Source organism: Mauremys reevesii, linkage group 11, assembly GCF_016161935.1.
Source record: "Mauremys reevesii isolate NIE-2019 linkage group 11, ASM1616193v1, whole genome shotgun sequence".
Taxonomy (NCBI): domain Eukaryota; kingdom Metazoa; phylum Chordata; order Testudines; family Geoemydidae; genus Mauremys; species Mauremys reevesii.
The window spans coordinates 59,366,021-59,381,567 of NC_052633.1; the positions used below are offsets into that span (position 1 = coordinate 59,366,021).

Sequence of the window (15,547 nt, forward strand, 5' to 3'; positions counted from 1 at the left end):
AAAACCTCCTGCCTGTGTTCTGGCAATCAAATAAAAAGGCTTGGGTGAAAGCAGCATTATTTCTGGATTGGTTCCACAAGTGTTTCATTCCGGAGGTCACGCGGTACCTCGAAGAGAAAGGACTTGACCTTAAAGTGTTGCTGATCGTAGACAATGCTCCTGGCCACCCTGCAGCACTCCGGTTTGCACATAACGACGTTGAAGTCGTCTTTCTTCCCCCCAATACCACCTCCATCCTCTCAACCAAGGCGTGATTTGCTGTTTCAAGGCCATGTACATGAAGCTTATGTTCTCGCAGATACATAGCGCTATGGATGCTCATCGCAATCTTAATGTGATGGAGTGTTGGAAGTCCTTCAACATTGCCGATGGCATCACTTATATTAAACAGGCAATGGATGCAATCAAGCCTGAAACAGTCAATGCACGTTGGCAAAACCTATGGAAAGAATGTGTGAATGATTTTAAGAGTTTCCCGACCATTGACAAAGAAAAGAAACGCATTGTTCAGGTGAGCAGGCAAGTGGGTGGTGATGGCTTCGACAACATCCTTGAGGAAGAAATTGAAGAATTAATTGAGAGCCATAGAGAAACACTGACTAACAAAGAGTTAGAGGGACTGATAAAATCGTCTACAGAAGATGATGATGACAAACAAGAAGAGCCAGCAAGTTGGAATCTTCATAAATTTGCTGAAGTGTTCCAAGCAGCGAAACACTTGAATGATTTAATTTCTGAATATGATCCCTCTATGGAACGAAGCCTCAAAATCACATGTAGTATTACGGACAATTTGAGACTGTATCAAGAAATGTTTGAGCAGCTCAAGAGACAACAGCGACAGTTGCCGATCACCATGTTTTTCAAGGAAAAACAACCAGCAGCAGATGAGCGTACGCAATCAACTTCTCGAGCTGAACCAGAGCCAACCACTTCATCTACGCCTTGCTCTCTGTCACCCAAGCTCTCCATTACATCCGTCTCCTGGATCAACATCAAGCCCTGATGACCCCTTGTAATTACCCCCTGTAATTAAAAATGCAGTACTGAACAATTATATTTTGCATATGTACTGTATTATATACTGTACATTACTGTATACATTATACTTATTACTATACAGGGTTGTATACACAAAATCACTGTACTTTATGGGCTATGTGATTTTTGCCTTACACGCTGACTTTAGAACCTAACCCCCATGCAAGATGCAACTCCACTGTATGTGGCTCCTTGTATAGGCACCGACTCCGGGGCTGGAGCTACAGTTGCCAACTTTCCAATGTGCTGAGGGGTGCTCACTGCTCAACCCCTCGCTATGCCATAGGCCCTGCCCCCACTCCACTCTTTCCCACCCCCTCCCCTAAGCCTGCTGTGCCCTCACTCCTCCCCCGAGCCTCCTGCATGCCACAAAACAGCTGATTGGAAGGAGTGGGGAGTGAGGGGGAGGCACTGATCAGCAGGGCTGCCAGGGGGTGGGAGGTGCTGGGAGCGGGGGCTGAGGAGAGGGGGAGATGATGGGGGTGCTGCTGATGTATTACTGTGGCTCTTTGGCAATGTACATTGGTAAATTCTGGCTCCTTCTCAGGCTTAGGTTGGCCACCCCTGCACTAGGGAAAGAGCACAAATGATAGCTGTTAAAATAACTGATTTAAATGAATGTTTACAGGAAAACCATGGTTGTTACTCCTGCCTTGCCTCACTCCGGCTCTAACCACTAGACTCTGACTCCCGACACTAGGCCTGACTCCCCACATCCTGGTAACTGACAGTCTCTTTGTGAAAATCAAAGCCAAATACTGCACTGCAATTGGGGCATGTCATGACTGAGCTATACTGGCATGCATATGTGGGTGAAGTTTCCACAGAACTTGTCCCCACTATGCCACTCAAGTTGGGTTTTGGTATTTTTACTAGCACCAAAATGTTCTTGATCAATACATAAACACAGCAAATCAATTCATTCAGACTCTTCCTAGGATAAACGCAGCATAATGTAGTTCATATACAAACAAACTGCAATTAACACAAACATGTATTCATTTAGAAAGATCACAAAAGGGCATCAGATAAACACACAAAAATGATTAAGAAATATTCAGAGTATTATCAGCCATTCGAATTAACACTGTAAATTGGTTTTATTCATACTGGTTTGTGAAAAGGAGCAGCACTGAAATCTGAATGTGATAGAACAATCAGTATATTAGGATATTAGCTTCCAAAAATTATGCAGTTGAATCTTAGTTCCATTATTAAAGAAAATCTAGACAGTATATCTGTGCATTAGATTAAAAATACAAGACAGGCACTGCATATAAATATTTTCAGTTTGTCATATCAATGCCATTTAACTTATACACCTCTACCTCGATATAACGCTGTCCTCGGAAGCAAAAAAAATTTACCGCGTTATAGGTGAAACTGCGTTATATCGAACTTGATCTGATCTGCCAGAGCGCACAGCCCCACCCTCCCCGGAGCACTGCTTTACCGCATTATATCCGAATTTGTTTTATATAGGGGTAGAGGTGTACTTTGAATCAATATTAAGGAACTTCCCAAAGACAGCACTTACAGTTTTATTTAGTATGAAGAAATCTGTGATTCTGAACTATATATAAACTTCCCATGCCTTAATTATCCTTACAGGTTTTTTTTTTTTTTTTAATAAATGAGATGCCTCAATTTATTCAGTTACTAGATGATGTAAGGCACCTAAAAAGCAGTATACTGTGAGTAACTATAAATATTGAAGCTACAGGATATGATGGATGCAATTAATAGTGCTGCAAACTAAAATTCTCGTTTCCAAGCAACTGCAATGTAGCTATGAATATTTTTCAGTCTCTTCTGCACTTCCAGAATGAGAATTAATTTTGCAAGCTGAGAGAATAACTAGGACAATATAAATTGATTGCTAAGAAGGTTCCCCAGAGGGTTTAAAAAAAAAAAAAGGTTCTATTTTTAGAGTTACGATTCCACCTCGGCATAGGAAGTGTCATGACAGAAATGCAGCACTCAGCAGAAAAAGGTTGTGCCTGGAACAGATGGTTTTATTTTCAGAAATATTCTGAACTAGCAGCTACAATAAAAGAACATATGCTTCTTAATATTTGCTCAGCAAAGTAATTAACAATAATATTTTAATTTATCTGTTAACTTAAATAAAATCTTGTTTATGGCACCTAGATCTCCACCTAATGCAGAAAAAACATTGAGAGATAAATGTTACTTTCTATGAAAAAATTAAAAAAACGTGCTTAGAAAAATTCAGACAAATAACAACTAGTGGTAATCTTCAGAGTTAGAGGTTGTACAGCAGAGGCTGGTTTTAACTCCCTCTTAGACAAATCACAGTTACACCCCCCCCCAACATGAGTCGCTTCCTCAATTAGCTGAAGCACCATCTTCCTTATGTTTTTTTATGCTCATGACACATTTTGGACAAGCAGGTTGTAAACTATTTGATTAAAAGGCAGCATATAAGTCAAACACACACCTGAAACCCCTTTAAAAGGAAGAGAGGAAGCAGCTGAAAAAGAGACCGGTTCACTGTGAGAAATGTAACCCTCTCAGACAGTGTTACGGCCCCGAATCCAACAGCTCACAAAAAAGGCCAAACCATTCCACAACATTAAACAAATATGCTTCAGTTACAATGTTTTCTGACAGGTTTTAGAGTGGTAGCCATGTTAGTCTGTATCACAAATATAAACAACAAATATTTGTAAAAAAACAAACAGGTCATTGGAAAGCTGTTTTATAGTTATTAAAAACTTCATAATACAAATAAAATTGACAGCTATTAAGCAATACAATTAAAAGTAATGTGTTAATTCTCAGTTTGGTAGGGTGTGATGGGATGGATCACAGAAAACCCCTTGGGAATGCCAACTGATGTGCTGGGACTGCCTCTAAGCCTGTTTTCCCTGGCATCTTGGGACGTAGAACCCTGCCTGGTTTGGGCCAGACATGTTAGCCTGCTACAAACAGACCTAGGTCTGAAACACGTCCCCCAACAGCTGCAGGTTTAACTGAAAACAGCTTAAGAAGTGTTCCTTCTTCAACACTAAGATGCCCAGCTCCCAATGGGGTCCAAACCCCCAATAAATCCATTTTACCCTGTATAACACTTATACAGGATTAACTCATAAATTGTTTGCCCTCTATAACACTGAGAGAGAGAGATGCACAGCTGTTTGCCCCCTCCCCCCAGGTATTAATACATACTCTGGGTTAATTAATAAGTAAAATGTGATTTTATTAAATATAAAAAGTAGGATTTAAGTGGTTCCAAGTAACAGACAAAACCAGAAAAAGGCTAATGTAGTGCCCATCTTTAAAAAAGGAGGAGGAGGATCCGGAACTACAGGCCAGTCAACCTCACCTCAGTTCCTGGAAAAATCATGGAGCAGGTCCTCAAGGAATCAATTCTGATGCACTTAGAGGAGAGGAAAGTGATCAGGAACAGTCAGCATGGATTCACCAAGGGCAAGACATGCCTGACTAACCTAATCGCCTTCTATGATGAGATAACTGGCTCTGTGGATGAGGGGAAAACAGTGGACATGTTATTCCTTGACTTTAGCAAAGCTTTTGATACGGTCTCCCACAGTCTTCTTGCCAGCAAGTTAAAGAAATATGGGCTGAATGAATGCACTATAATGTGGATAGAAAGCTGGTAGTGATCAATGGCTCCATGTCTAGTTGGCAACCGGTATCAAGCAGAGTGCCCCAAGGGTTGGTCCTGTGGCAGGTTTTGTTCAATATCTTCATTAATGATCTGGAGGATGGCATGGACTGCACCCTCAGCAAGTTTGCAAATGACACTAAACTGGGAGGAGTGGTAGATACACTGGAGGGTAGGGATAGGATAGAGGGACCTAGACAAATTAGAGGATTGGGCCAAAAGAAATATGGTGAGGTTCAACAAGGACAAGTGCAGAGTCCTGCATTTAGGATGGAAGAATACCATGCACTGCTACAGACTAAGGACCAAGTGGCTAGGCAGCAGTTCTGCAGAAAAGGATCTAGGGGTTATAGTGGACGAGATGCTGGATATGAGTCAACAGTGTGCCCTTGTTACCAAGAAGGTAAACGGCATTTTGGGCTGTATAAGTAGGGGCATTGCCAGCAGATCGAGGGACTTGATCATTCCCCTCTATTTGACATTGGTGAGGCCTCATCTGGAGAACTGCATCCAGTTTTGGGCCCCACACTACAAGAAGGATGTGGAAAAATTGGAAAGAGTCCAGTGGAGGGCAACAAAAAATTATTAGGAGGCTGGAGCACCTGACCTACGAGGAGAGGCTGAGGGATCTGGGATTGTTTGGTCTGCAGAAGAGAAGAATGAGAGGGGATTTGATAGCTGCTTTCAACTACCTGGAAGGGGGTTCCAAAGAGGATGAATCTAGACTGTTCTCAGTGGTAACAGATGACAAAACAAGGAGTAATGGCCTCAAGTTGCAGTGGGAGAGGTTCAGGTTAAATATCAGAAAAAAAACTTTTCCACTAGGAGGGTGGTGAAGCACTGGAATGGGTTACCTAGGGAGGTGGTGGACTCTCCTTCCTTAGAGGTTTTTAAGGTCAGGCTTGCCAAAGCCCTGGCTGGGATGATTTAGTTGGGGATTGGTCCTGCTTTGAGCAGGGGGTTGGACTAGATGACCTCCCGAGGTCCCTTCCAACCCTGATTTTCTATGATTCTATGAACAAAGTGAATTACCAAGCAAATAAAATAAAACATGCATGTCTACACCTAATACAGTAAGGAAACGGAATGATAAAATCTCACCCTCAGATGTTTCAATAAGCTTCTATCACAGACTGGACACCTTCCTAGTCTTGGCAGAATCCTTTCCCCTGGTATCGCCCTTGTTCCAGCTCAGGTGGTAGCTAGGGGATTTCTCATGATTGCAGCCCCCTTTGTTCTGTTTCACCCCGATATAGCTTTGCAGAAGGCGGGAATCCTTTGTCCCTCTCTGGGTTCCTACCCCTCGTTCTAAATGGAAAAGCACCAGGTTAAAGATGGATTCCAGTTCAGGAATTTAGGGTGTGGGTGTAAAAAGAATTTGCCCTTAAAGAACATTGTAAGGGAGTGGGGTGGGAGAGATCTGCCAGCAAGGCTCCAATCTCCCCAACCCTATGGACCAACATGATGGCTACTAAAAAGGCTGATCTTGGAGCAGAAAACTGGTTGCCATTGGTTCAAATGGAGGTTTCATAAGGTATCTAAATACCAGGTTGAGGTCTCAGGTCAGGGTAGGGTCTTTAATCTGGGAGTAGAGATTCCCCAAACCCTTAATTAACCTAGACAACATGGGGTGAGCAAATATCAAGAACTCGTCCACTGGAGGATGAAAGGCTGATACTGTGGCCAAATGGACCTTAATCGAGCTAACTGATAACCCCGATTTCTTTAGATCCAACAGTTAATCTAGGATGATTGAAGGCTGCAGAGATTCAGGCAGAGGGTGGCAGTGGCAACACCAATCGAAGACTCTCTTCCATTTCTGCAGGTAAGTAGTACAGGCTGACTTTTTTCTATTCTTCAACAACACCTCTGCATTTCTGCAGAGCAGGAAGATTCTAATCCCATGAGCCACAGAGGAACCATGCCCTCAGGTGGAGAACCCCAGGTTGGGGTGAAGCACAACCCATAGCCTGTGAAAGCAGACCAAGAGTGGTCCAAAGCTTGAACAGTGGTTGGATGCATGGATGAAGCAGGTATGGAGACTCAGCTTGTCTCAGTCAGGTCAGCACTGTAAGGATAACTGGCTTTGTCCTGTCTGATTTTGTTAATCACTTTTAGCATTAGAGGTGTTGGAAGAAACACAAAGCAGACCCTTCGTCCAAAATGGACGACAGGCAGCCCATAAAAAGTGATGGTCCCATCCCCCTCTTCAGCAGAAGAGATGGCATTTATTGTTCCTGGAGGTGGTGAAGAGAGCCACCTCTGGCAGTCCCCATCCTTGGAATATACTGCCTAGCTCCCATTTGTAGTCCTGGGAGAAGCATCTGCTGAGAAGGTCAGCTGCGGTGTTCTGAATACCTGGGAAGTAGATCTGAGGAGTTATACACCTGTTTCATAGTTGCCTGATTTCGGCGCACAGGGAGGGAAGGATCTTGCTTGTCCTTGCTTGTTGATATAGAATATGCAAGATACATTGTCCGTCGTGACCCTGAGGAGGGGTAGGAAATGAAGGCAGGTGCTCCTGACTGCCTTGAGTTCCCACAGACTCGTGTGGAGATTGGTTTCCTGAGTTGTCTATCTGCTCTTAGTAATGAGGGCATTGAGGTGAGCTCCACATCCCAACAGTGATCCATGTGTTGTTAAAGTCACTGATGGAGCCGGGCAACAGAAAGGAATGCCTGCCCAGAAGCTGAGTTGATCTCTCCATCAGTCTAGGGAATTCCTCTTCTGTAGAGGAACCGTCACAAGCCAGTCCAAGGTTTGCCTGGCTGGAGAACAGGACATTCTGAGCCAACCCTGGAAGCAGTGGAGGCATAAGCCGTGTGTGGTCGGTCACAAAGGTGCAAGATACCATGTGTCTCAGGAGCTGAAAACAGTTCCTTGTTGTGGTCCAAGGGCTCCTCTGAATTGACCCTACCAGACTTGACAAAGTTATGAATCTGTCTAAGGGAAGGTAGGCACTGTGTCAACAAGCCCAAAGATCCCCCTACAAACTGTATCTTCTGTACAGGAGTTAATGTGATTTTTTTTTTATATTCGGCTGGAGATCAGACTCCTGGAAAAGAGATTTGGGTGGAAGACAGCACTGCTTTGTAAGAATGCCCTTGAGTAGCCAGTCATTTAAGTATGGGAAGACTAGGATTGCTTCTCGTTGGAGGTAAGCAGCCACTACCTCCAGAACCTTTGAGAACACCATTGGGGCCAAATAAAGGTCAAAGGGAAACCCCAATATTGGAAATGATCCTGGCCTACAGTGAAGTGTAAGTATTTTCTGGGAAACAGATGTATCATTACATGGAAATAGGCATCTTGCAGGTTAAGAGCCAAAACCCAATCCCCTTCCTCCATTGAAGGAATTATAGTTGCCAGAGTCACCATCCTGAACATCTGAGACTTTACAAACTTGTTCAGAAGTCTTAGATCCAAGATTGGTCTCCACTCTCCATCCTTCACTGGCACAAGGAAATACTTCAAGTAAAACCCTTTGCTCTTATAAGGAGGTGTTGCTCCTAAATTGAAGGAGAATGCTCATGTCTCGTCTCTATAAAAGCTCATGAGAGGGGTCCCTGAAGAGAAATGGGGAAGAAAATGAAGGGAGCAAGGGATGTAAAGTGGATGCTATAACCCACTTATCTGTAGTGATCCACCCCCAAGCATGCTAGAAATGGGAAAGGCAGTCTTCAAAGAGGGGGAGGGGGAAGGTGAGCAAATGGATGCAGCTGTAAAACCAGAGGTGAGAGGATTTGAACCCTCCAAGCAACCTGTCAAAACTTGCTTTGAAGATGATTGTGTGGTGGTGGAGGGCGGGTGAGCAGCCCCCTTTCTCTGAACTGTATGTCTTTTCCTGCGGGGTTCGGTGGATCTATGGAATCCAAAGAACTGAGCATGACACAATCTCTGAGAAGCCTACTAAATGTCTTATTTGTAGGAATATATATGCCCAGGGATCATAAAGTAGCCTTAGTCCTTCAGTGCATGCAAGGACTCATCCATGGTCTCTGAGAAAAGTTTACAAACATCAAAAGGGAGGGCCTCCTCAGTGTTCAGGACTTCTCTCAGAAACCCTAAGAGTTGGAGTCATGATCCCCTCCACGTAACTACCACTGTGGAGATGGACCTGGCAGGAATGTCCATAGCATCCAAAGAGGCTCGAAGAGCAGTTCTGGCCAATGACTGGCCCTCTAAGATGATGGGTTGAAATTGCTCCCTTTGTTCCTGTGGCAGATGTTCAATAAAGGCTAGTTTGTAAAATTATATTTGGCCATGATTGTCTGATAGTTTGTGATCCTGAATTGTAGTGTTGTTTATGAGCAGAACTTCTGTCCAAAAAGGTCCAGTCTCTTTTGGTCTTTGTTATATGGGGTAGACTTGGAGGAGTGTTGCTTACCTTGCTCATTTACTGTGTCCACCACCAGGAAGTTAGGCAGAGGGTGTGAGAACAAGAAATCAGATCCTTAGGGGGACCATAACACTTTTTATCCACCGATTTACATGATGGTGGAATGATATCACGTGTTTACCATACAGTCTTCGCAGGATCCAGGAGCACCTCGTTAATGAGTAATACCACCATGGAGGTGTTGCTGACTGCAAGCTATCCAGTTTGTGCTGTGAGTCCTTGACCTCTGAATGGAATCTGACGAGTGTCAGAAACCCTCTTTATGAGATCTTGAAATTCCCCAAAAAATCACTGACCATGGAAGGTGGAGGAGGCATAGCCACCTCATTTGGAGAGAAGGATGAAATAGGTGTTTGAGGGTGGGATAACCATGCTCTTCAAACATCTCATCCTGTGGGAGGAGAGAACTGTAGGATTCTAGCCTACTTATGAGACAGTACCAGTGGTCTGGCAAATTGCTGATAATAAGCAGCCCCGGTGTGACAGATTTTTGTTATTAATTTGCTTGAGGCATTAGGTGATTAGGCTGAGGCTGCAGGATTGTTAAGGGAGGGGATGAAGGAGCACACCAAGTGACTAAATTTTAAACCTTTATTAATAAAGTAACAGCGGCGAGTGCTGGGAAAGCTTTTACGTTACTTGGCAGAAGAAAGAAAGCGTTAGTGCCCCAACCCTAACCCATTTTCATATTCACATGCATGACCAGAGGCTGGCCAAGCCTGGGTGTAATGTAAGAAGAGGGGGAAGGGTGGACGAGAGTTTTGTTTTGTGCACAGGCCGTTTAGGGTTTGTTGTTGTTTTGCTTTGGCTTTTAGGAGGGTTTTTAAGTTCTGTGGGGGTGTTTTTTTTTGGGGGGGGGGGATTTTGTTTAGGGACCTTTGTTTTTTGTTTTCATTTAAACCAACTTTTTGCAGCTTTTTTAGCTTTTTTAAAACACACCGGCTTTAGGGATGCAAAAACTTTGTTTTTGCTGGCTTTTGCTGTTTTACTAGTTTTTGTAGCCTTTGCAGTTTTGCTTAGCTTAGGCATTTAAAAAAAACAAAAAAAACCTGATTGGGGTTGGAATTTAGGCTTTTGGGGGTTTTTTTTGTTTTTTTTTAAGCAGGTAGCCGAGAGTTGGTTGTGTGCAGTGGCCTTGGGCTGAAGTTAGCCTTTTATTTTTGGACCTAGCTGGAGCATTGCGTTAACCCATTCCCTTATTTTTTTTGGCCTTTTGCAACCTGCAAAGGAATCTTTTACTTTACACTTACACCTTTAATCTTTCCCAAAATACCTTGCAATGCCTGCAACAGCGTTAGTAACATACAATGCTGATTTGCCTCTTCAGGGGAACCCCTGAGGGAGGGGGCCATTGGGTTGTGACACCGAGGTCCCAGTATGTCCAAGAATGGGTTCCTGAAAGGATATGTCAGAGAACCCTGTACATAAACAGGAGCAACTGAAAGTCTCCTTCATCCACCTCAGTATCACCCAACGGAGGAGCATATGCAGAAAATGGTGGAAGTACTGCAGCACCAGAGGATGGTGATGGTCAGGAGCTCAGGGTCTCTGTACTGAGAGATGTTCAGTACCCATGAAGTGTGGGGGCTCCAGTTTGTCCATTACAGATAGATCCTTAGTGTGTCTTGTGGTACCGAGTATGGGACTGGTACTAACATGGTAACCAAGACCAACATTACAGTCAATCGGGGGGTGGGGATACTGATGCAGGCACTGATGGTGTCTGGTCCTGTTGCTTACTTGGTACTGAGGGCGTTCGCCGGCCCATCTCCATATAGCCTCAATATCCAGCATGAGGAGGCACAGGGACCACGCACAGGCCAAACAGACACAAGTAATGGAAAATCAAGGGCTCAAGAGGCCCATGTGCACCTGAAGTGGAGCACCCAGAGGGACACCACTTAAAGCAGCAGCATTCTTCTGTCAAAATGTCGTTAATAAGAATCTGAAAATATTAAGTTATATAATTGTTTAAATAAATGTATATAGTTATAATGTACTCTCCGAAGTATCAGAAAGATGTACCAAATTTAGTTGGTAAATGCAACTTTCTTTAGAAAACCACTGAAGTACAAATGGAAAAGTTGATTTAAATCATCAATTGTAATCAAGGCTTTCCACTTGGTGATTTAAATTGCTGATTTAAATCAGTCATCCCTGACACAAAGGAGGGTATAATGACTTCAGCTTATGACCACATGCCACATTTAAAGAACGACCACAATTCTTCATATTTGGACTGCTACGAAGTTGTATACCTTGAAAGCTATTTCTTCACCATTAGCAAATGTTGCTTTACTGAGACTTCAGTATCTGACAGTACCAGCAGTTTCCTTTAACACCCATAATCACGTGAAATAGTGAAAAAATTCTACAAACCTGTCTGTTGTGCAGGCTGTGGCAGTGGTGGGTTTTGCTGTGTGTTGTAATGGACAGCAGTAACTGGTCGATATTGTTGATTGGAGTGTGGATACTGGCCTGGAGCACAATAACAAGCTGGCATCTAAAAAGGAGCAACATTTTGGAGAGTCACATTTTTAGGTTTATAAAAGGCAGAGTGCAAAAACACTGAATCCTGGGGGAAAAAAATCACAAAATAAAGGCAATTCTATTTTCTTTGGGTCATATCAAAATAAATAGCTGCTTTCTCAGCACTCAAATAGGGGGATTAAAGAAAATGATGATGATTAGGATTCCTAGGCCAGTCTTCATAGCAAAAATTTTAAACGTAGACATATTGGAGAGCCTCTTTAAAACTAAGCAAAATAAAATATGTGCAGAGCATGAGAATATATAAAATTTATACTTGAGTAGGTTAAATTTAATTTAAAAATACCACTATTAATGATACTATATGCTTCCTAAACTCTAATTTTTTAAGTCTTTAGGAGTTACTGGTGGATAGGCATGAAGCTTGGATGACTGCTCATTCCCCAAGTAACGGAAGCCACTGACTTCAAACCAAGAATTAAGAAAATCAAATTTACTATCCAAGTCCATTGAAATATAAAATGTTCACGAATGGCGCCAAGGATAATCTTTTAAATAGTTGTCTGAGAAGAAAACATAAAGCCTTTGTACCTGTGGTAGAGGTTGCTGCATATATCCCTGTTGCTGCAGCACTTGCTGGTTGACAGGATGGCTGGATGCAGAGTAGTTGGGAGTAGGAACTGGCTGGCCTTGTGGTGGTGGCAGAGGTGAGGCTGTTGCTATAATATAGCCAGACTGTTGTGGGGGCTGAAGGACTACAGTAGACTGGAACATGGTGGGGTGAGGTTCAGCACCATCAGCAGATGACTGGCGGGCAAGACTCATATGGCTAAATTGTGATCCTAGGTTGTCTTGCTATAATAAAAAAGGATAAACATTACATTCACAAATATTCAAACTGGGAAAAGTATAGTTACTAGGTAAATTCTTCAGTAAGTGAAAAATTAAAACATGCACCTGTGCAATGACCATGTTTTCAAACACTAACAAAGAATGACAAGGCAAGCTTCAGAACAGAAATAGAACAGTGTGCTAAGAACAGTGTAGTAATTATTAAGGTTAATTGTGGAGAAGTTACACAAATGGAGAGAAACTTAAAAGGTTTAACATTTTAGGCTAGAAACATATTTTCTTTCATAAAAGGAGGCTATCTTTCATAAGGGTTAAATATAGAATTGCTATGAATTAGAATCAAACAATTTAAATTATGTCAATAACTTTTCAGATCTAATTCCAAAGGGGAGGTGAAAATGTTTAACTCTAATCAAAACAGGATGCATACAGCATCACCGTATTTAAGAAAAAAATATCCGATTTTCTAGAGATTGTGTTAATAATGCTACTAGTCTTGAATAAAAAAAGACTGTCCATTAGTCTATGAGTATATATAATACTGCTAATATGATACCAAGATCAACTGCTAATCCTCAAAATAGGCACAAATGTTAAGTTCTGCATGAGTCCATGTTGTAGTCTTATTTATTATTTGTATGTATTATGGTAACATCTACAAACCTCAGTCAAGGATTGGGGCCCACTGTGCTAGGCACTGCTAGTGCCCAGTGAAGTTCTGAGTCCTTCATTATTGTAGTCCCAAGCACTTTTTCTACAGTTTATACTAGGGCCTGGAAATAGTACTCATGGCTAACAGCAGTTGTGTTTGGTGTATCATCCAACAGTGATATGGCTATCATCATCCAAAGAACACATGCACTCACTACATCTTTTGCTAACCAGTAAGCTTCAATTCACACCTTAAACCTGGACTTTCCAAAAGGCAATAGAACACAGAGGTACTATGCCGAAGCTATATTATGGCCACCTGGCCCTCCTCAGTTAGTCCTGAGGAAGATCATATGGCTGATATATACACTCTTCAACTGCTAAGGAAATTAAGTATTTGGAAAACTATCTGCATTGCATACAAATATTTTCTTTACCTTTTCTGACTTCTGTATTTTGTGGAACTACATCCTGTGTTTCATGATGAAACACTTTTTTCTCAATGCTGAGGATATGTCTAATGAAACCATTAGCAGTTTTCAGTTGCACTTAAGAAAATTGTTATATTTTCACAAGTGAACTTTTAATTCTTTATTTGCCACTATAAGCCACCTTGGGCTTTTAGTACATTGACTTATGTCCTAAAGATGGCCTACTGACTCAACTATCCAGCTTAGCCCGTTGTTTTTAGGCTTAACATCTCAATGTCTGCTTTTCAAAATACATAATCTAGAGGAAATTTGGTTCATAAGGAGACTGAAACATGAAATATTATACTTATCCACCAAAAACTTGTACAGTGTAGGCTGAGGAAGTGCAAGTTATCTAAACTCTGAGCCGGAGAGTTTACCCTAGAGAGATGATATAGTTGTCAAATCACCATGGGCCATTTAACCTGCTGTCTTTTTTTATGATACTACCAATAAAGAGGCAAACATAACTGTCTTCTTAGGAGTTATGGATATCTATAATCTAGATTCTTGACCGAGACCATCACCCATTTCACTGTGCTGAATGAGTACTAGCCATCAGATAGTACAAATTTAGGATGCTACAAGAGCAGCCTGCATTTGAACCAGTGATCCATTGGTGAACTGCTTTACATCCGTTACTAATCTTCACTGAGTCTCACCAGTCTCTGCTTTAATAAAGTCTAAACATAAACCAGACAAAATAATGGAACAACTGATGGACCAAAAAAATTCAGAGTGCAGTTATTTTCTTCCTTCAAAACTGTACACCCAAATATAGGTAACAGTAATTAATCAAGTGATTTTAATTACACAGCCTAATGAAGTAAGATGAATATGTACATTCTTTATTAGAGAAATGGGCTTCTGCACTATTCCAGCACTATTGATCAAAATATTAGCTATATATACACACACAACTACAAATAAATTTAAAGTAGGTAGTTATTGAATAACAGAAACATGCATTAGGATGACAAAGCAGAGGTATGGGAGCCGGGAGACCTCAGTTCTAACCCACGCTCTGATTCAAATTCCAGCCTTGGACAAGTGACTTATCTCCATCATGTTTTGATTTCCCTATGCTAAACTGGTGAAATGATATACACTTATCTCATAGGCTTATTGTATTACTTAATGTTGGTAAAGTACTTTGAAGGTGTTCTATACATTGAAATATACATGATGGCAAATTCAAAGGCCTGCTCTATGCTCATAAATAGATCTGTTGCTGGCAATGGTTGTCAGCAATGAGTCCTCCTGAACCAATGTTGAAAACAGTTTACCTGCTTATATGGATGGGATACATTATTTTAATTCACTATATGCTTCTGCCAAATCTCAAGAGCACTTTTTGCATCAATGCTGAAAAAGTTTTTTTTCCCATTCATATTGTTTACAATGCCAGTGCATGAGGACTGATTACTGACACCTCCTATAAGCAGTGAGCCCACACCCACATGTTTTCAGGTACAGTAAGGGAGGGGTTTAGTACCTGAAATGCAGCTGAAATCAAAACACTCATCCTCAATAGAAAAAGCCACTTGTAATGTTTTGATGACTCTCTCTCTCTCTCTCTCACTTTAGAGGTAATAAGTAAATAAATAAAATAATAATAATAATATTTTAGATAGTGCTTTACAATTTCAAAGTGCTGTACAAAACATAAACCAATCATCATGAGGCTGACCTACAAGACAACAGCCAAAAGTCTCCTAACTTGAATATGTGGTGTGGGGAGTAAACTCAGGGTACTGGGGAGAAGAAATAGACAATGGACACCTAAGAACTTCAGTGCCAATATCAGCAAAGGGCTCCCAAAATTGCTACATAACAGAGAGGAAATAAAAAAAAAATAGAAAAAGACTTTAAAAACAGTGAGTAAGAAGCTACTCTTTAAAAGGTAAGGTGAAAAATTAAGGTGGTGAAGGATACTAACAGCAGCTACATCTGAAACTATACATCTCGACCCCGATATAACGCTGTCCTCGG

At 41.7% G+C, this 15,547-nt stretch overlaps 1 protein-coding gene across 21 annotated transcripts in view; it reads right to left on the reverse strand.

Moving 5' to 3' along the window:
- The window catches only part of R3HDM1 (R3H domain containing 1), a 132,085-nt gene that overhangs the window by 28,887 nt on the left and 87,651 nt on the right, over positions 1-15,547 (reverse strand). For all 21 annotated transcript variants that reach the window (XM_039493764.1, XM_039493761.1, XM_039493760.1 and 18 more), the window contains 2 exons: positions 12,174-12,437; positions 11,472-11,595 (listed from right to left, as the gene is read on the reverse strand). In XM_039493764.1, the coding sequence (XP_039349698.1) occupies positions 11,472-11,595; positions 12,174-12,437 (388 nt within the window). The remainder of the gene's footprint in view (positions 1-11,471; positions 11,596-12,173; positions 12,438-15,547) is intronic.